This window comes from Haliotis rubra, unplaced genomic scaffold, assembly GCF_003918875.1.
Source record: "Haliotis rubra isolate DU_JTF1 unplaced genomic scaffold, ASM391887v1 Scf709, whole genome shotgun sequence".
NCBI lineage: Eukaryota > Metazoa > Mollusca > Gastropoda > Lepetellida > Haliotidae > Haliotis > Haliotis rubra.
In genome coordinates, this window is record NW_025767423.1 from 539,516 (window position 1) to 561,874 (window position 22,359).

Sequence of the window (22,359 nt, forward strand, 5' to 3'; positions counted from 1 at the left end):
GATGAGCAGTTCATGATATATATATCCATACAAGGTGACGATTCACCAAGGGAGGGTGGTAACTGACTCTCACCATGTGATAAAGTCACCTCTACTGGGGCGGGGTGGGCGAGCTGTCTAAGGCGCCAGGCTAGTAATCCAGCCAGCTTGGAGGTGCCGGGATCGAGCCCACCTGTGACCGGGTATAAAAAACCTTGGAGTCAACATTGTGTGCAGACTCTTTCAGTGTTGTCACAACCCCTAGTGTACAGTACACAACCCTGTGCACTTAAGGGAACCCACGAATCCGTTGGTAGATGACCAGATGGTGGCCACATGAATACGTGCAAACACCCAGTTGCGGGTACAGCAACATGCAGTGAACTTGGACAAAGTACTGTGTCCCAGTCCACCCAGCTGTGAATGGGTACCTCGTAAGAATGGAAAAGCCCCATTAACTGGGTGCGCCTAGTATGTATGTCCCCAGGGAGTTGAGATTGAAAAATATGATGTGCCGTATGTATGTGTGTGTGTGTGTGTGTGTGTGTGTGTGTGTGTGTGTGTTGTGTGTTGTGTGTGTGTGTGTGTGTGTGTGTTGTGTGTGTGTGTGCATGCGTGCATGCACACATATGCATGCATGTATGTACTGACAAGTATAAGCTGCTGGGCACGACTATGAACACCGAGACCCAACATGTGTACCTATTTACTAACTCCACATCAGCTACTTAGTATGACTTATATCTGATACAGGAAATGTTCAATTAGGAGATAAACATATTGTGTTGGAAAATCAGAGGTATATGACGAAATTATAATAGCTCTAAATTTGATTTAAAACAGAACGTGTAGCATCTGAGATGAGATGATTTACCTGAAGTATCTTGTAGATGCCTTTACTGTTGAGGTGACCCATGACGTTATTGCAGAGCTGGGACATGCCAGGTGTCAGGGCCTCTCCTGTAAACACAGCACTGTAGGATCAGGGGGAAACGTGGCACTGAGGTCACAGAACACTCACACAGAGAGTACGCCTCACTTAACACTGAACGGTAGAGTCACAGAACGGTCATACAGAGATTACAGCTCACTTTACACTGAACGGTAGAGTCACAGAACGTTCATTTATCATCCAAAACTGTGTTCCACAGGAGATATCGCTTGTGTGAGATCAGAGGATATCTCCTAGGAGATATTGTTTTGACAGTAGATTTTGCACAATGCCCTGACAATGCTATGACGTCATGACCTTGATGACGTCACAATGCTATGACATCGCTGCACTGCAAATTTAATGGCAGTACTGTGTTCAGAGATGTACATTTTACATTGAAAACTAATGAAGAGTGATTTTGAATGATAAATAGAATCTCACCATCGTGTCTTCTGATATCAAATATATCAACACTCGTTGATAAAAGTAAAAATATCCTCGGCAAGCCTCGGATTTTTGTTACCTTATCAACTCGTGGTGATATATTTGATATCAAAAGACACTCGGGTGAGATTCTCTATATAGAGAGTACGCCTCACTTAACACTGAACGGTAGAGTCACAGAACGGTTATACAGAGAGTACAGCTCACTTAACACTGAACGGTAGAGTCACAGAACGTTCATATAGAGAGTACGCCTCACTTAACACGGAACGGTAGAGTCACAGAACGGTTATACAGAGAGTACAGCTCACTTAACACTGAACGGTAGAGTCACAGAACGTTCATATAGAGTACAGCTTCACTTAACACTAATGCGTTTCACTTAACACTGAACGGTAGAGTCACAGAACGGTTATACAGAGAGTACAGCTCACTTAACACTGAACGGTAGAGTCACAGAACGTTCATACAGAGAGTACGCCTCACTTAACACTGAACGGTAGAGTCACAGAACGGTTATACAGAGAGTACAGCTCACTTAACACTGAACGGTAGAGTCACAGAACGTTCATACAGAGAGTACGCCTCACTTAACACTGAACGGTAGAGTCACAGAACGTTCATACAGAGAGTACAGCTCACTTAACACTGAACGGTAGAGTCACAGAACGGTTATACAGAGAGTACAGGTCACTCAACACTGAACAGTAGAGTCACAGAATGTTCATATAGAGAGTACGCCTCACTTAACACTGAACGGTAGAGTCACAGAACGTTCATACAGAGAGTACGCCTCACTCAACACTGAACGGTAGAGTCACAGAACGTTCATACAGAGAGTACAGCTCACTTAACACTGAACGGTAGAGTCACAGAACGGTTATACAGAGAGTACAGGTCACTCAACACTGAACGGTAGAGTCACAGAACGTTCATATAGAGAGTACGCCTCACTCAACACTGAACGGTAGAGTCACAGAACGTTCATACAGAGAGTACAGCTCACTTAACACTGAACGGTAGAGTCACAGAACGTTCATACAGAGAGTACAGGTCACTCAACACTGAACGGTAGAGTCACAGAACGGTTATACAGAGAGTACAGGTCACTCAACACTGAACGGTAGAGTCACAGAACGTTCATACAGAGAGTACAGCTCACTTAACACTGAACGGTAGAGTCACAGAACGTTCATACAGAGAGTACAGCTCACTCAACACTGAACGGTAGAGTCACAGAACGTTCATACAGAGAGTACAGCTCACTTAACACTGAACGGTAGAGTCACAGAACGGTTATACAGAGAGTACAGGTCACTCAACACTGAACGGTAGAGTCACAGAACGTTCATACAGAGAGTACAGCTCACTTAACACTGAACGGTAGAGTCACAGAACGTTCATACAGAGAGTACAGCTCACTTAACACTGAACGGTAGAGTCACAGAACGGTTATACAGAGAGTACGCCTCACTTAACACTGAACGGTAGAGTCACAGAATGTTCATACAGAGAGTACAGCTCACTTAACACTGAACGGTAGAGTCACAGAACGTTCATATAGAGAGTACGCCTCACTTAACACTGAACGGTAGAGTCACAGAACGTTCATATAGAGAGTACAGCTCACTTAACACTGAACGGTAGAGTCACAGAACGTTCATACAGAGAGTACAGCTCACTTAACACTGAATGGTAGAGTCACAGAACGTTCATATAGAGAGTACGCCTCACTTAACACTGAACGGTAGAGTCACAGAACGTTCATATAGAGAGTACAGCTCACTTAACACTGAACGGTAGAGTCACAGAACGTTCATACAGAGAGTACAGGTCACTCAACACTGAACGGTAGAGTCACAGAACGGTTATACAGAGAGTACAGGTCACTCAACACTGAACGGTAGAGTCACAGAACGTTCATATAGAGAGTACAGCTCACTTAACACTGAACGGTAGAGTCACAGAACGTTCATACAGAGAGTACAGCTCACTTAACACTGAACGGTAGAGTCACAGAACGTTCATACAGAGAGTACAGGTCACTCAACACTGAACGGTAGAGTCAAAGAACGTTCATATAGAGAGTACAGGTCACTCAACACTGAACGGTAGAGTCACAGAACGTTCATACAGAGAGTACAGCTCACTTAACACTGAACGGTAGAGTCACAGAACGTTCATACAGAGAGTACAGGTCACTCAACACTGAACGGTAGAGTCAAAGAACGTTCATATAGAGAGTACAGGTCACTCAACACAGATACATTTCAATTCACAACATAAAACAGGCACAAGTCACTACAACACTTGAATGACTATCTGCATCAATTTTCTAAGTACCCATGGTCGTTACTCTCTGTGTGCTACATGTGTTGTGTGAGTGTTGTGTGTCATGTGTCATAATGTGTCATATGTGTATGCCTCATATGTTGTGTCATATGTATCGTGTGTGTGTGTGATGTGCCGTGTGAGTGTCATATGTGTTGTGTGTTATGTGTCAAGTTCCATGTGTTGTGTGCTTTTTGTGTGTCATATGTGTGTTATGTGTTGTGCATGTCTCACATGTGTTGTGCAACATATGTGTTGTGTGTGTCATCTGTGTTGTGTGTGTCACCTGTGTTGTGTGTCATGTGTGTGACATGTCCTTTGTCATATGCTGCGCGTGGACGTGTCGTGTGTGTCAAATGTGTCGAGTGTGTGTCATATGTGTCGAGTGTCATATGTGTGAGGATGTGTCATGGGTGTTATATGGGTTGTGTGTGTCATATGTGTGTGTATGTGTCCTGGGTGTCACATGTGTCATGTGTGTTATATGTGCATGGGTGTCATATGTGTGTGTATGTGTCGTGGGTGTCACATGTGTCATGTGTGTTATATGTGCATGGGTGTCATATGTGTGTGTGAACATGTCGTGGGTGTTGCATGTCTTGTGTCATGTGCATGGTTGTCATAGTGCCATGTGTGTCATATGTGTGATGTGGACGTGTTGTGGGTGTCATGTGTGTTTGGACGTGTTGTTGGTGTCATATGTGTGTGTGGACGTGTTGTTGGTGTCATATGTGTGTGTGGATGTCTTGTGGGTGTCATGTGTGTGTGGACGTGTTGTGGGTGTCATATGTGTTTGGACGTGTTGTTGGTGTCATATGTGTGTGTGGACCTGTTTTGGGTGTCATATGTGTGTGTGAACGTGCTGTTGGTGTCGTATGTGTGTGTGGACGTGTTGTTGGTGTCATATGTGTGTGTGGACGTGTTGTTGGTGTCGTATGTGTGTGTGGACGTGTTGTTGGTGTCATATGTGTGTGGATGTGTTGTTGGTGGTGTCATTATGTGTGTGGACGGTTGTTGGTGTCATGTATGTGTGTGGACGTGTCGAGTGGGGTGTCATATGTGTGTGTGGACGTGTTGTTGGTGTCGTATGTGTGTGTGGACGTGTTGTTGGTGTCATATGTGTGTGTGGACGTGTTGTTGGTGTCGTATGTGTGTGTAGACGTGTTGTTGGTGTCGTATGTGTGTGTGGACGTGTTGTTGGTGTCATATGTTTGTGTGGACGTGTTGTTGGTGTCGTATGTGTGTGTGGACGTGTTGTTGGTGTCGTATGTGTGTGTGGATGTGTTGTTGGTGTCGTATGTGTGTGTAGACGTGTTGTTGGTGTCGTATGTGTGTGTGGACGTGTTGTTGGTGTCGTATGTGTGTGGATGTGTTGTTGGTGTCGTATGTGTGTGTAGACGTGTTGTTGGTGTCGTATGTGTGTGTGGATGTGTTGTTGGTGTTGCATGTGTGTGTGGACGTGTTGTTGGTGTCGTATGTGTGTGTGGATGTGTTGTTGGTGTCGTGTATGTGTGTGTGGACGGTCGTGGGTGTCGTATGTATGTGTGGACGTGTTGTTGGTGTCATATGTGTGTGGATGTCTTGTGGGTGTCTTATGTGTGTGTGGATGTGTTGTTGGTGTCGTATGTGTGTGTGGACGTGTTGTTGGTGTCGTATGTGTGTGTGGACGTGTTGTGGGTGTCATATGTGTGTGGATGTGTGTGTCATGTGTGTGTGGGTGTGTGTGGGGTGAGGTGGGGTGTGGAGGTATGTAGGTGGTTGTGTGGATGTGGGAGAGAGGGATACAATGACATGCAGTGTACGGAACTGTGAGACGGAACATGGAATCCCCTTGGATCTACTCACAATGGGTACAGATTAAAGAGTCTAACTGGTCATTAGCAAGCTTTGTAAACGCTTTTCTTAATCATGTGTTAACATCAGATTTTCTTCTGCAATACATTATGACTTCACCATTATCATATACTAAACATGTCAGATACAATAACCTCCTACACACATGACAATAATAATAGTGGTATTGGACTGATAAAATACAGTCTCTAGTGGACACTACACACTGTTTCCTGTAGCCGTGGTAACCAAGCAATGAGCAACATAATCTAAACATATTTTACCCAATCCTTTTCTTCAATGAATAAAATATCTTTAAATAAAAAATCAAATCAACAACCTCGGTTGTAGTCATTTTTATGAGGTTCCTAAGGGAGATTTATCTGTTATGTTGGCTCTAAGACGGATACACTATTAAATCTGACCAGTTTTTCCTTTGAGTATTTTCCAGGATGCAGGGCTGGTGAATGTGATAAGGAGCCGGAGATACACCGTGATCACCTTCATGTCGTTGTGGCTCTCGGGCTGCGAACAAGAAAGTATGCTCTTTCAGACCTGACTCAAAATATGAACATAAGAAGTTTCTGGATTTCAACTACTTTTATTCTTTTATACAATGTTTGTGCCTGTTCTGGCCTCATCGTCAGGTAAAATTGGGGCGGTAACAGGCCCCGAATCAAAGAATAACAGAAGATGAAATCCAGAAAATTCTTATGTTCATCAAATAGCATCTTCTAAAAATGCCAATCAAGCATCTGACTTCAACATGTTGAGAAGATTTCTGCAAAGTGTGCACACTGGTTTTCATATTAATTGCTCCATAAACATAAAAACATTGAAGTGAATTCAGTAGAGTGTAGCTTAATTTGGTTTTAATTAAGAAAACATGAATTCATAAACAACTGCTTGGTTAGCCAATAAAATGCCATGGAATCACTTCCAATATTCTTATCATCATGGAAACCATGGCTGTCTCCCTGTTTACAACAGACGTGAATATATATTGTCCAACACCACACAGGATTATGTAATAGAGTGAGTGAGTGAGTTTTACGCCGCTTTTACCAATATGCCAGCAGTATCCCGGCAGGGGACACCAGAAATGGGCTTCACACCCAGTACCCATGTGGGGAATCAAATCTGGGTCTTCAGTGTGGCGTATGTGCACTGCCGCTTATGTAACAGTGAAGGCTGACATTCTTCAGCATGTTGGGCTGGGATGTGTTAAGGTGTTGGTCCACTCAAACGATGATACTGTAATGCATAAATAGTAAATACTCACTTTTAAACACCCAAGCATGGTAGAACTTCTCCATAGAATGTCTTTCAGTTGCTGTATCCATGGTAACACATGCTTTTTAGTCATGGCAACCGAAACATATGATGTCTGAAATGAACAAAATAACAGCCAAGTAAATATTAAATAACACAAGCAATACCAAGGGAAAGGGAGATAACAATGAGCATGAGTCAGGATAAGGAAAAAATATACAAATGCATAACATTAGTGTAGAGAGACATTATATTGTATTACACCGCAGACAGCAATAATCCAGTCACATTCTGAATATTCCAAAATATTTTCACAGAAATCACTTAAATCCCGGTTTACTTTAAAAAATAAACAGATTTCAGCAATTTTTCAGACTCAAACCATGATATGGTTATCAGTTATTTATCTATACTATTGCTTAAGAGCCGATGCTTGTATCAGTTTGAGTGAGTGTGTTTAGTTTTAGGCCGCTTTTAGCAATATTCCAGCAATATTCCAGCAATATCATGGCAGGGGACACCACAAATGGGCTTCACACATTGTACCCATGTGGGGAATCGAACCTGGGTCTTCAGTGTGACGAGCGAATGTATCAGTTGGAAACAAATGCTACAACTTGGCAATAGCTTGGCAACTTTCGTCATGGGATAATTGTGATGAAGTCGGTGACAGTGGAACCTATTTTTACCTGGAATTCTAGTAAACATCACCTGTGGAGAACCCTGGCCTATATGGCAGTTTTCTAATCCTTGATTTGTTATAAGCTGTTATAGATACCTGAGGAACTGATTATGCAATATTAAAAGCACAAGGAGTGGAACTGCCATAACACATAATGGTTTACGGCATTCAGATGTTTACACATCAGAGATGACAAGGAGCAAAGAATCAAACACTCAGAAATGAATACATATTCTTGTTATAAGACAATTAATTTGTCCTGCGCAGCTTTGAGGAATATTTCAGTAATGTCGCAGCAATTCAGTTCATCCATCCGTTGTCAGTTTCTAGCAGTCTCTTATAGTTTCAACTTACACAATTACCCACAGAATGACCTTGTCTTATGGGGGTAGCCTAAGCATCCATTCATCACCTGAAGACCCAGGTTAGATTTCCCACATGGGTACAATGTGTGAAGCCATTTCTATTGTACCCTGACATGATATTCTTGGAATATTGCTAAAAGCGGGATAACACTAAACTCACTCGCTCCTTGTCTTATGGTTTCAACTTATACAATTACCCTGAGATTGTCGGAGTCCACAGAGACGAGGAGATAGCGGCAGAGATACCCGAACCTGACTGTGTCCCGGTCATCCGTAATAAACAAATATTTTTTGATGGTCTGGAACACTTCTAGGGCTGTGGACACACAAGTCACCACCAGTCGTCATGGAGACATTCAGCAGTTGAAACAACTTGAAGACTTCAAACTATTTATGGAAATAACTGCTATATATACTACCGACAAAAAAATAAGGGAACTGATGAAATGACAGTGAATGTGAAATTGCTCTGAATGTCCACTAAATCAAATGTGGGCGTAAAGTTCAATATCTGGTGTGTCCACCATGTTGGGCAACACATTCACGACACCTTGATGGCATACTGTTGACTAATTTCCGGATGGTTACCAGTGGTATTGCCCGCCATTCGTCCTGAAGAGCTGCACCAAGCTGGGCCAGGTTGTGGTCGCGGGGGTACACCCTTCGACCGAGAATGTCCCATAGATGTTCAATTGGGGAGGTCATGTCAGTCAATAATTGCGATGGCGACTTGGCGATGGTCTGGCATTATCATCTTGAATTCAAAATTCCTGCCGATGATTCTAGCCAGTGGAGCCACAACAACGCAAACTTTTCGATCAATGTTTCAGTCAAGGATCCATTCGATGACCAGAATCTGAGGCAAAACCATGACACTGACATATCATCATGAGAATTGTATACCGCTCTGGCATACGCGCTCACTGTAACGCCCATGGCTTAAAGCCTGTCCCTGATGCTGCCCTGATAGCCCATGCCAATCTTTGAAGCCTATGGTGAGCTGTAAGGGAAACACCCTTGAAAGACTGCCTTGCTTTCAGACATGCTTGATAGAGCCGGTTTTTAACGGCTGAGTGTGAAATTCGTCACCCAGTGAGTGTACGGAATTCCCTATTGATGGCAGGTGCTGATTTGAACCTATTACGTAGGGCCATTAATGTAATGAGACGATCCTGTCGTGGTGTCGTTGATTTTGGTCTGCCACGCCCAAGTCTTATTGCAACCCCACCTGTTTGACGGTACTTGGCCCACAGGCGCGAAATTACACTTTTTGATTTACCCAACATTCGGGCAACTTGACACAATGATGTCCCCCCTGCTATCATCCCCACAATTCTCCATTTTGTTTGTTCATTGAGATACTGCCTCGGAGGAATTTTTCAGCATATGTTCAACTCTCTTACATTAGTGATTGTGAGTTCTCCAATACGTTTACAGAGGTTGACTTCTGTTTGCACGTGCATCACGTGTTGGTAATGCATCATGTGGAATTTCATTGTCATTGGATGTTGCGTTCGGGTGCAACGCTACGGTAATGCACCCTTTCACCTCTACGTTTGCTGCATTTAATTTCTTAGTTCCCTTATTTTTTGTCGATAGTATATTTAGTAACAATGTTCCCAGGCTGCTTTCTCCTACCAAGGAATATTTCATGTTACATAACTTCTTCAATGAACCTGTTGTAACCTTTAGCCCTGTTGCCTGATCTACTGTACATATAATGTTGTATACCATACAATGGAGATCCATATTTTCCATGCATACATTTTGTACACATTATATACTAGTACATCATACTGCATGTTGTATACAAGTTGCACAGTGTACATGTACACATTATATACATCATATTGTATGTTGTATACAAGTTGCACAGTGTACATGTTGTACACATTATATACATCATATTGTATATTGTATACAAGTTGCACAGTGTACATGTTGTACACATTATATACATCATATTGTATATTGTATACAAGTTGCACAGTGTACATGTTGTACACATTATATACATCATATTGTATGTTGCATACAAGTTGCACAGTGTATATGTTGTACACATTATATACATCATATTGTATATTGTATGTTGCACAGTGTACATGTTGTACACATTATATACATCATATTGTATGTTGTATACAAGTTGCACAGTGTACATGTTGTACACATTATATACATCATATTGTATGTTGTATACAAGTTGCACAGTGTACATGTTGTACACATTATATACATCATATTGTATGTTGTATACAAGTTGCACAGTGTACATGTTGTACACATTATATACATCATATTGTATGTTGTATACAAGTTGCACAGTGTATATGTTGTACACATTATATACATCATATGTATGTTGTACATTGTATACATGTTTGCATATATGTTGTATACAAGTTGCATTGTATTATATACATACATCATATTGTATGTTGTATACGAGTTGCACAGTGTACATGTTGTGCACAATCTTCTTTGGCTGCCTTGTGATCATGTTTATATTTATATACTTGCTGTATATAGTATACACATAGCATACACATGTGTAGGGATTTATACTGTATACAAGTCTAGACTGGCATAGTTCTAGTACGGAAGTCTCGACTGGCATAGGTCTACTACGGAAGTCTAGACTGACATACCTCTACTACGGAAGTCTAGACGAGCATAGTTCTACTACGGAAGTCTAGACTGGCATAGCTCTACTACGGAAGTCTAGACTGGCATAGTTCTACTACGGAAGTCTAGACTGGCATAGCTCTACTACGGAAGTCTAGACTGACATAGCTCTGCTACGGAAGTCTAGACCAGCATAGTTCTACTACGGAAGTCTAGACTGGCATAGCTCTACTACGGAAGTCTAGACTGGCATAGCTCTACTACGGAAGTCTAGACTGGCATAGCTCTACTACGGAAGTCTAGACTGGCATAGCTCTACTACGGAAGTCTAGACTGACATAGCTCTACTACGGAAGTCTAGACCGGCATAGCTCTACTACGGAAGTCTAGACAGGCATAGCTCTACTACGGAAGTCTAGACTGGCATAGCTCTACTACGGAAGTCTAGACCGGCATAGCTCTACTACGGAAGTCTAGACTGGCATAGTTCTACTACGGAAGTCTAGACTGGCATAGTTCTACTAAGGAAGTCTAGACCGGCATAGCTCTACTACGGAAGTCTAGACCGGCATAGCTCTACTACGGAAGTCTAGACTGGCATAGCTCTACTACGGAAGTCTAGACTGGCATACCTCTACTACGGAAGTCTAGACCGGCATAGCTCTACTACGGAAGTCTAGACTGGCATAGCTCTACTACAGAAGTCTAGACTGGCATAGTTCTACTACGGAAGTCTAGACAGGCATAGCTCTACTACGGAAGTCTAGACTGACATAGTTCTACTACTGAAGTCTAGACTGGCATACCTCTACTACGGAAGTCTAGACTGACATAGTTCTACTACGGAAGTCTAGACTGGCATAGCTCTACTACGGAAGTCTAGACTGACATAGTTCTACTACTGAAGTCTAGACTGGCATACCTCTACTACGGAAGTCTAGACTGGCATAGTTCTACTAAGGAAGTCTAGACTGACATAGTTCTACTACGGAAGTCTAGACTGGCATAGCTCTACTATGGAAGTCATGTGGTAGACAATATGTATATGTAGACAGAAGTCTAGACTGGCATAGTTCTACTAAGGAAGTCTAGACTGGCATAGTTCTACTAAGGAAGTCTAGACTGGCATAGTTCTACTAAGGAAGTCTAGACTGACATAGTTCTACTACGGAAGTCTAGACTGACATACCTCTACTACGGAAGTCTAGACCGGCATACCTCTACTACGGAAGTCTAGACCGGCATACCTCTACTACGGAAGTCTAGACTGACATACCTCTACTACGGAAGTCTAGACCGGCATAGCTCTACTATGGAAGTCATGTGGTAGACAATATGTATATGTAGACAGAAGCCTGGAATGATTGTCTTACCTGGCAAGAGTGTTGGTTTGTAGTCCTCCTCTTTGTCACCTGGCATCTGGAGAAGCTTGTCAACATCGTGGCTGAAACCATGGCAACCAGTTACTTTAGGTATAGTATTTGTAATTCATTACTACATATCCTGACATCGTCGACAACATCACTGTCCAGGGCAAACGAATCGTTCTTACCTGTCTGAGATATCTAAAAAGTATCCTATATGAAAGTACATGTACCATGTCAAGACAATCACTCTCACTATATGCCACCTTCAGCATCTGGATATTTACTCAAACAACTGTAAAAACCTATACACATCTCTTAGTCCTAATAATCTTATTTTATCGAATGTGTTGTCAGTTAATGTTCAAGAGGTGATGTGAGGTGAATTGTAGTTATCATCACACTTAAGATTATTTCGCTCATGACGATGTGCATTCGTGTGTATGACTGCTTGTACTAGACCAGACTTAAGCTGTCTTTTTTAGTGCTAGTTCACTGAGATACCATGCCGCATTGAAGCATGAATACCCCACTCAGACACATTATACTGACTCCGAGCCGACCAGTCCTTGTTGTACCCATTAATGCCGAGCGCCAGGCAGGGACCAACAAGTACCATATTTTAACGTCTTTTGGTATGACGTGATCGGGGATCAAACCAACAACCTTCCATTCTCCGGGCGGACGCTCTAACCACTACACCACAGAGACGATCTAATGTTCAAGAGTGTACATCAAGTCAAACAAAATTCAACGAATCACAAAATCACAACAAACCTGATTTCCTTCTTAAACCTTTGCCTACAAAGGAATCCTTTGGCAACAGCCTGAAATATATCAACAATAATCGTTACACGACTGTGTGGAGAATTGACTCACGTCAAAGTCTGAATCACAGCTGAAAACGCACCATGTGAATGTGTCTACAAGAAAACAGTACCAAACTGTCTGAAAACCGAAAGTGTCTTGACAAAAAAACAACTTGATTTGCAGCAATAGAAATCTATAAACGTCACTATGCATCTGATCATGTTATACAGTACAACCAGAAATTATTGAGAAAATAAGATTGTAATTTTATATTTTTTCTCTCTCATTACTCAGGTATTAAGTGTGAATATTAGCAGAACATAACTCCAGATTCAAAGACAGGTGAACAGTTAGTATTTTGTCAAGTCACCATGGGCAGCAATGCAGGCTACAATGCGACGGGGCAAAGAAGTTATAAGCCGTGGTCCATACTGTCCCAATATTGGACCACCTATTCTTTCAATTCAGCAATATTTGTCAGATTTTTCTTATTGACACTTTCCTTCACAAGTCCCCAAACATTTTCTATTGGATTTGGGTCAGGGCTATAGCTTGGCCAATCTAATAATGTCATATTTTGGGTCCGAAACCACGCCTGTGAATGCTTTGAACAATGTTTAGGGTTGTCCTGCTGGAAAATCCAAAAATTTCCATCGAACATGTGAGCAGATGGAAGTAAATGTCCCTCAAGAATATCTGTGTACCGCTCACTGTTCATATTCCCTTCAAATATAGAGGGGCGTGGCCCCTAACACAGATATGCCACCCCACACCGCTAAATTTCGGACTGTACTTTGGGAGCTGATACAAAGGTTTTTCAGTTTGTTTGGTCCAGAATTTCAGAGTATTAGGAAACAGCCACACAGAACTTTCATCTGAGAAAATCACATTGTCCCAGTTAAAATTTCTATGCTGTAAGCACCAGTTCAACCTTCGCTCCTTTTTGTTCAGGTTTCATGATCGGTGATGGAATTCCTCGACTTTTCTGCCCACTCATTGCATGCAGCTCAGTTCTAATTGTCTCCTTACAGACAGCCACAGTTCCTCTATCGATCATATCCAGTCTTAAGTTTTCTAAACTCCTTCGTTTGTTTTTTGGAACAAGAATACCAAGCCGCCTCCTGTCGCCGACAGTCAATTTTCTGGGCCTACCTGCGCCTCCCTGGTGCTCAATGCCATATCCATTTGCAATATTTTTCAAAACACGATAAACAGTGGACAAAGGGATGCCTGTTCTAATTGAAATCACTTTAGCTGATCTGATGTCCTTGTTATAACACTCTAAAATCAACTTCCTCTTCTCTAAATCATCCATACTGAGGATCACTGAAAATGTCGTCTGCTAGCAAGTAAACAAAAGGGGATAACTCTTCACAACCTAATGAAAAAGGATTAATGGAGTTGTCTCTCTTGAATAAAACCAAGCACTTGATAGCTGGTCAAGGCTGTTTATACTAGAAATCCCATTAAAAATTCCTAAAATTCTCAATACTTTCTGGTCATACTATACATGTCATATGGCATATACATGATTGCTGAGCTGTATAGAGAGATATTAGTATTACCTGACTGCTGAGTTTCCCTGTATAAAGCAATGCAGAAAATCCATTGTTACGTTACTACTGTTTCCCTATTTTACTTCATGCATTTCATAACCAAAGAAATAATATATTATGTTAAAACTTTTGCCATTTCGAGTCAGGTGGTTAAATTCCCATCTTACTGCTGCTACTTTTCAACAGAATGTAGTTGCTTGTTTCCATAAAAAATCATACATTTTCTGAGACAAGTACAAAGCATGAATCCTTAATCATGATAATGGATGTACTAAAAACATTTAAAAAATGTTCAATGGAAAAAACATTGACCTCTACAGAACACATATATCACAGCAGAAGAATGTTACCAAACCACACACAAACTGAAGACACGGAATCTCATTACACACCGCTATAAGTTGCCAGCCATAAATTTATAAGTAATAATATTCCTCAAGGTTATAAACTTATTCTGTGCTTTCACCATAAATATCTACAGCTAATCATGTTGTTACCTGTATCTTCAGTGCAGCCTTTTCTTTCACTTTCTCCTGTGCTCTTTCAGCTCGGGCTGCTTTGGTCTGTTCCAAAAACTGACCTTTCTTTGTGTCAATTTTCGCAAACATTCTGAAATCATTAAAATCAATTCTTTCCTACAGTCTGTTTACCCAGGGCATATTTAAGGTGACCCCTTTCACTTTCACCTAAAAAAATAAAATCATAAACTTTTGAAATAATGTTCTTGATGTCAGAGGTGAATTTCACTGTCTCAGGCCCCGTGTCAATAAATCGATTGGCTATGCACAATTGCACATGCTTTCTGCCCTTGAGGCTGTTCCTGCTGCAACTGTTACTTTACCCTCGTAAAACTTCACACGGAAAATCAAAACCAAATGATGACAGCGTGTTCAGCAACTTTTTTTGTTTTGGAGACAAACGTTTTGAATCTTTTTTTCCAGAGTTGGTCTGATGTTTTCATTAGATTCTGCGTTGAAATGAATGTTTGATCATGAACCAATTTGGAGTTAGATTGTTATTCATTGGTATCATTTTGACCCAAACAGACTATAAACCAGAAGTACCATTTAATAATATCTTGCATTGTTAATTAAGCATAAATGGAGATATTCAGGATCAAATTCAATAGTCACAGAAGAATCTAGCTTGGATATTGTTCTGTGAAAGAATATGTTTATCATGAAAAACTTAAACACAAAATGTTTGATAGGTTTGCTTGCTGCTATGTGGTAGGTTCCTATCTAAGCAGTATGCTTGGTGTTTGTAAATAATGTGAAAGGTCTGAACTAGACAAACCAGTGATTGATAGAATGAACAACACCTTAGCTGCATGTTTCACTTCGTCATAGAAACAGCCTGACCACTTGATCCTAGGACCAGGCAAAATACTGACACGTATTACAAGCAGCATGCCACAATGTATACAACAATCACAACACAATCCCATTGAGAGTATTGGTACAACCAGTTATTCCAATTAGGGACCTTGGGCAGCTAGCAAAGGTGACTGGGGACTGATTTTGTTAGTGAGTACCATTTATTATATGGTCTCTGATGTTAGACAGGATACTCAACATGTACAGTGTGTGAGGGTCAAGTTTAGTATCCCCATCATGACATGATCAGTTAACACCCTTTATGTGGTCTCTAAAATGTTTTGACTTTGAAAAGCATGTCAGCAATGGGGGTCAAAAGTCTGAAGGTGTTTTTGGTACATCATATTAGCACACCACTTTTGTTGATCCAACAAGCACGGTAAGAATCTGAAGATCTAAGGAAAATAGTCTGGGATTCGAGAGTGTGATCATAATACTCCACGACGCCTCAGAGAAGCGAAACATAGGTCCCTCATAAGTAAACATGCATGTCATTTCACAATGACTGGTCAAATATCTCCAACTGACCTACGTGTAAGCCTCATGGTTAATTAGCTGTAACTAATTAAATATACTCACTTGAAACAGCTGTCAAGTCACTGCATCACTGAAGAACATCTCCAGACTACATCCATGGGTGATGCTTCATCCTGGCTGGGTGTCACTATCAGGCTGTTTTTTTTACCAAGTTTTTGTCAAACCGGTGCAGATCACTAGATGTCAACCACTTTTGATCCACACACTTACTCGTGTATCCTTTCTGGACATGTTGTAATGTCTCTCATTCTTTGTCTCCCATAAGTATAAATAACATAGAGTATTTTGCAAGGCCATACAATGTTAAAGGTGGCGATAAGTTATATTCGATAAATGTCAATATTTTCAGCTGGAATATAGAGGGCGTTACAAAGAAAACTTCCGCCAGGGGCAGATAACTCTCACCGTGTTTCACAACTCACGTCTGACTGATGTGTTAATGTCTTGTCAACGAACACACGTTTATCAGTCAGAAACAAGGGAACTTCAGGGATGGTGCGGGTTAAAAGAAGGTTGTCAAATAACGATATATTCTTGCTTCCATAGTAATTGTATTAAAAGCACTTTACTGTCGAGTAACGACTTTTTCTAGCAGCAAGTTTAGTCCTGTTAATTATTTGTCCGACATAAAATAAATTCTGTGTTCTGCAGGTACCTCGTGTGTGAGGTAATGGCGGAGGATAACAATCAGCTACAGAACACCAAGGAGTATGATGTGTACCGCGCCGTCTCTAGCGCCATCAGCAGAGCCCATGGCGACTACGGCATGGGGTTCTTGAGAACCTCCCTAAATGGTCAGTCAGTCCATCTGCCATGGTCTGCAGGAAATGTTTTAAGTACTTCACACATACCAGGGTTAGAAAACTGTTTAAAGCACACGCAAGAGACTGCTTATGACCTTTTAAGCTACAAGCTAAATGAAATTTCAATAAGCAAAACCTTAAAGAATAATTCCAAAATCAGTAACGGTTATTTTTCACAACCATAACTAAACGTAATATGATAAGACACTACTTAAAACAGGGGAAAAGTGGTGAGGAATAAGTCCTGCACTCTGGGCACCATATTTAATTTTTTTTATTTCCACTTTTTGGTTAGATTTGCATCCATTTTATAACAACAATACATACATGTGTACGTACATATATATGTGCATATAAATGTACACAGGATTGTGGCTCATTTAAGTGTCATATCTAATACATTACGCTGGATTGCTGAACAGTATATGTAGACTCGACTAAAGGTGTCATAGATGTACACAGGATTGTGATTCATTTAAGTGTCACATATAAGACATTACACTGGGTTGCTGAAAAGCATGTGTAGAGATGTACACAGGATTGTGATTCAAAGGTCATGACACGCTGAATAGCATTGTTTGTTTGTTTACATTTTGAGAATGCTGTAAATTTTGTTGCTTGGTAGTATCTATATATTTCTTGATGTAAAGGTTTGAAATTTGGTTTGATTTTCCTAATAGTATATCTGTAAGGCATAAGTTGTTATAAGAATAATTGCATTCAAAGCATTATTATTCATACCCTTAAATCCAAATAATACATTCTCTTCATTGAATTCAATGTTTCCTTCAGTATATTTTGCAAACCATTCTGAAAGTTTTCTCCATATGAGTTTGGCATATTGACAGGTATATAAAACATGTACATGTACAATGGTTTCAAGTGGATCATTACATAAAGAATATGCTGGGGATTCAATGTATCCCATCTTAAATAAAAGTTATTGGTACTCAATATGATATGAATGATTTTAAACTGAAACCCTCTTCATTCACTACTTTGTGTACATCGTTTTACCATAAGATTAATATTCTTCCACTCTGTACCCTAGTACTGTTTTAGCAGTGTTTTGAACTTTGTATAAGTTGGGTCTAATATACTCAGCCTTGTTTATTGCTTATTATTGACATGTTGTAAAGCAGAATGGGTCTAGAACTGGGTTCAACACAAGGATTGGTGTTGTATAAAAATGATCACACTGATTTTCTGACTCCCCCATAAGTCAGAAAGTCTGTTTTGATATTATATCTTTTTACAAAGTTTTTATAATCATATATTTTTCCATCATCATCAATCATATCTCTAAAATATGTTACACCCTTTTTATGCCATTGCTGTAGATATATAGGTTCACTCCCAATTCTAATAGCATTGTTATACCAAATAGATTTTGACATTTTCTCTTCATCACTTCTGTTTTCACTATTATCACAGCTGTACAAGTATGTTGACCATGAGGAGAGTACCTCCTTCCAAAACCTATCATGAATGTTGGGAGTAATCTTTTCTGTAATGTAATTGGAATCTGCTAAATAAAGTACATTTAAATCTATGATATATTCTGAGACCAGCTTTGTCCAGATAACATTGCTATAGATTAACCTTGTAATCCAACTCAGTTTTTGAGCTGCTATAACCAGAAGCCCAGATAAGCTGCGTATCCGGGTAAAATACGCATAGAAAATTTCCAATTACGCACTGAAAAATAATTGTTGCGTACTAATCACACATTTAAAATGTTAGATACTCAAAAAGTTCAAAACAAATGCGTACGGAATATATTTATAAAAATTGCTTGCGTAATGAAAAAGACATTGATTGCTATCAAGTTGTATTGTTAGTATAGGACAAGCGTTGTACTGTCAGTATAGGATGAGTGATTTTTTATGAAATCATTTCCATTATGTTTAAGTTGGTTTTGATTAGGTATGACATAAGGCTGAACATACCTGCTTAGTAAACTTACTCAATGACGCAATACTTAGGTGAGTAAAATGACTGAAATACGCACATATTTGAAAGCAGTGGGTAACGGAAAATGAAATACCCACTCAACATTCATAATACCCGCTCCAAAAAAATACATTTGGGTACAGTACCCACATGAGCTAAATCTTATCTGGAGCTCTGTATAACAGTTTTTACATCAGGAACACTGATACCACCATATTTAGGTGGTAACTGCATAATATTTCTTTGGATTTTCTCAATTTTACCCTTCCAACATTCTCTTCCCACCGAGGTTACTTGTGGTATCTTCCTACGAACCTCTGTTCTAGTACGTCCCTTTCATGCTGTGAGTGTTCAGAATTCTTGATTGGCTGCAATGAGATTTTGTTGTGCAATCCGCGACGTTGTTTCAAAAGTGACCATTCGCAAGGCCTCGGTAATTACCGTATGCTTTGGGAAAACTAGAACCTCTTCCCCTGCGCGATGTGCAAACGTTTCGCCTAGACGGATTTCACTCATGTAATGGCGGATCAATGGAGTCTCCATTGACAATGGACAAGCTAGCCATTCAATGTTTTGTGTGTCACATCAACACAAGTCCCCGGCAGAGGAGGGATATTTGTGGCCCCACATTTGCTTGTATTGGTCAAGTTGGATCTAAGTCGATGTAACACGTTTTCTGATTGGATAGAAAGAAGGAAGATAATTCGTATTGCGACTTTTTGCTGCTAGGGGATTTTATGAGAACCGGGAAATATGGCCGTATTAGACCAGATGTTTGTAGGAAGATATGACAAGCAATCTCTGTCGGAAGAGAATGCCCTTCCAAATGAATTGGTAACACTTCTTTTTAAAATCTTCCACTGTTTTTTCAGAGGGTCTAGGGATACTACTATACAAATGGTTACATTTTGGAAGTAGTAGTGACTTCAATACAACATGTCTTCCCAACGGTGTTAGGGTTCTTTTCGTCCACATTGCCATTTTTGTTTCAATTTTCTCAAAGTTTTTGTTATAATTCAATTCTGTCATATTATCTAAATCAACGTCAAATTCTATACCAAGTCTTCTAAACTGAGTCTGTGACCAATTTTCCACTCTTTACAGAGCATATACCTTGTTCTCTTTTTTGACCCAATACAAAGCAGTTTATTTTTGTCAGCATTAACCTTTAATCCAGAAAATCTTGCAACAGAAGATAAAGTATTCATTGTTAATACAACACACTTGATATGGATGTGCAACTTCTGTATTATTTACACACGACGTTTCTGGCCTAATACTTGCCCCTTCATCTGGCCTAATACTTGCCCCTTCATCTGGCCTAATACTTGCCCCTTCATCTGGCCTAATACTTGCCCCTTCATCAGGGCTAATACTTGCCCCTTCATCTGGCCTAATACTTGCCCCTTCATCTGGCCAAATACTTGCCCCTTCATCTGGCCTAATACTTGCCCCTTCATCTGGCCTAATACTTGCCCCTTCATCTGGCCTAACACTTGCCCCTTCATCTGGTGAATGCACGTGATGAAGGGGAAACGTCGTGTGTGAATAATAAAGAAGTTGCACATCCATATCAAGTGTGTTGTATCACCCTACCAACTTCTGAATGGCTATCACAAATCGTATTCATTGTTGTGTAGAGGCTGTTGTCTGATCCGTTAGAGTTAGTGTATACACACCCTACACACTGCAGGTAGTGTAGTATCATCTGCAAACTGGGCGAGAAGAGGTAGTAGGTTTCCCATATGTATACCATGTATATTTCCATTATTTCTGATCATACTTGCTAGTATCTCTGCACACAGTATAAATATAAATGGTGATATTGGGATATTGCAACATATTTTGTACACACACTCTGTAGTATCTTCTTTTAATTGGTATCTGGGGTGGTGGGGTAGCCTAGTGGTTAAAGCGTTGGCTCGTCACGCCAAAGACCCGGGTTCGAATCCCCACATGGGTACAATTTGTGAAGCCCATTTCTGGTGTCCCCCGCCGTGATGTTGCTGTAATATTGTTAAAAGTGGCGTAAAACCAAATTCAGTCAGTCAGTTTAATTGGTATCCAATTTCAATATTCACATTATTCAGGGTTTTTTGGCCATTTTTTCAAGGTCTTTAATTCACATGTAACACCTACTATGCCTACCGCTTTACTAGATTTCTCAGTTTTCTTGTTGTCCAGACTTATCCCCGATTCCTGACCACTTTCCCCTTCACACTTCCGTTTTAAGTAGTTTGTTATCATATTATTTGAAATAATGTTCAATCATAAATACCAATTTGACAAATTACACGCAGTTGCTAAGCTCCGCCATCGTTGAATCGGAAAACCCTGATGTTATACTAAGCATGTGATTGGCTATAAGTTCCGTAGATTATATTTTCAGAATTCATTGTTAATTATCTTCAATAAATAGAGTGAAGTAAGTCCAAACTGAGTATGACGATGTTTATAAATATACGACCATTTTCATAAATCCAAACTGAGTATGATTGACAATGGTTGTATAGGACCATTTTCATAATTTTTCTGATTTAAATCAACAAAAGCATGGGACGCTGAAACATTCTTCCTTTATTAAAACATTGAACACAATTATGAATTTTTAAACACATTTAGCGTAGTAGTGTCTTGTCTGTTAATTTCGACCCTTGCATGCTAAAACCAGAGACCAATGTTAGTACTTGGCTAAAACTCCCAATGAAATATTGGAAGTGTCTGTTTGTGCATGTTCTGATAATGATGACTGATATTCTTGCAATTCAAAAGTAATGTGTCGGTTAATCGTAAAGAAGATAAAGGAACATGCTAAAGGGTGAAAGAAAAAAATATCTGTCAAAAGGCTGCAAAAGTCGAAATTTACAGGGAACCCAGCCTACTGTTACCTCGTCCCACCCCTCCCCTGTGAGAAGATGATAATGAACTTATTGGGAGTTGTTAAAATGGCCACCATTATCATTAGGATTCAGCTGTCAGAAGCTGCTTGTGATAATTAAAGCTATCTGGATGTACACAGATGTTGAATTTCACCGGTCATATTCACATTTCAGTGAAATATCTCAACATTGGAACAGGAATGGCATTTATTCGAATCAGACGAGGAGCTCAGCATCTCTTGCAGACAGCACTTGCATTTGTCAAGAAAATTGGCAACATCAGTGTTAGTGTGAGAACGCTGCACGTTGCAGGTAATATAACAATTTGTTCATTACACTCAACCTTCATGGAATAGCTTTCACAGGATCGAATATTGTGGCAAGTTGTGTTTAGTATTTGTCATTGTGGCCAGGATATTTGACATGGGGGCAACTGTAGAAAGTGATATTAGCATAAGACAAAATATTATGGATGTCAACTCATTCTTTATTGTATACACAACGTTTCAGGGCTATTCCTTGGCCTTTCGTCATTCACCTGACGAAGGGGCAAGAAATAGCCCAGAAACGCTGTGTATACAATAAAGAAGTTGACATCCATAATATTTTGTCT

The 22,359-nt window shown here is 40.2% G+C and overlaps 2 protein-coding genes across 2 annotated transcripts in view; one reads left to right on the forward strand and one right to left on the reverse strand.

The window, feature by feature from the left end:
- Positions 1 to 16,488, reverse strand: part of LOC124259052 (ubiquitin-protein ligase E3B-like) — a 48,100-nt gene extending 31,612 nt beyond the window's left edge. Inside the window, 8 exon segments of the mRNA XM_046693129.1 lie at positions 854 to 939; positions 5,947 to 6,046; positions 6,804 to 6,908; positions 8,038 to 8,156; positions 11,842 to 11,912; positions 12,610 to 12,659; positions 14,696 to 14,807; positions 16,154 to 16,488. Of these exon segments, the coding sequence (XP_046549085.1) occupies positions 854 to 939; positions 5,947 to 6,046; positions 6,804 to 6,908; positions 8,038 to 8,156; positions 11,842 to 11,912; positions 12,610 to 12,659; positions 14,696 to 14,806 (642 nt within the window). The 5' untranslated portion in view covers position 14,807; positions 16,154 to 16,488.
- LOC124259054 (ribonuclease P/MRP protein subunit POP5-like) lies at positions 16,486 to 22,058 on the forward strand (the record flags this gene model as incomplete). The annotated part of the gene is made up of 3 exons (XM_046693130.1): positions 16,486 to 16,623; positions 16,763 to 16,905; positions 21,921 to 22,058. Coding segments are annotated over exons 1-3 (301 nt in total), but the record flags the coding sequence as incomplete, so codon positions are not given.
- Between the last annotated feature and the right edge of the window lie 301 nt (positions 22,059 to 22,359).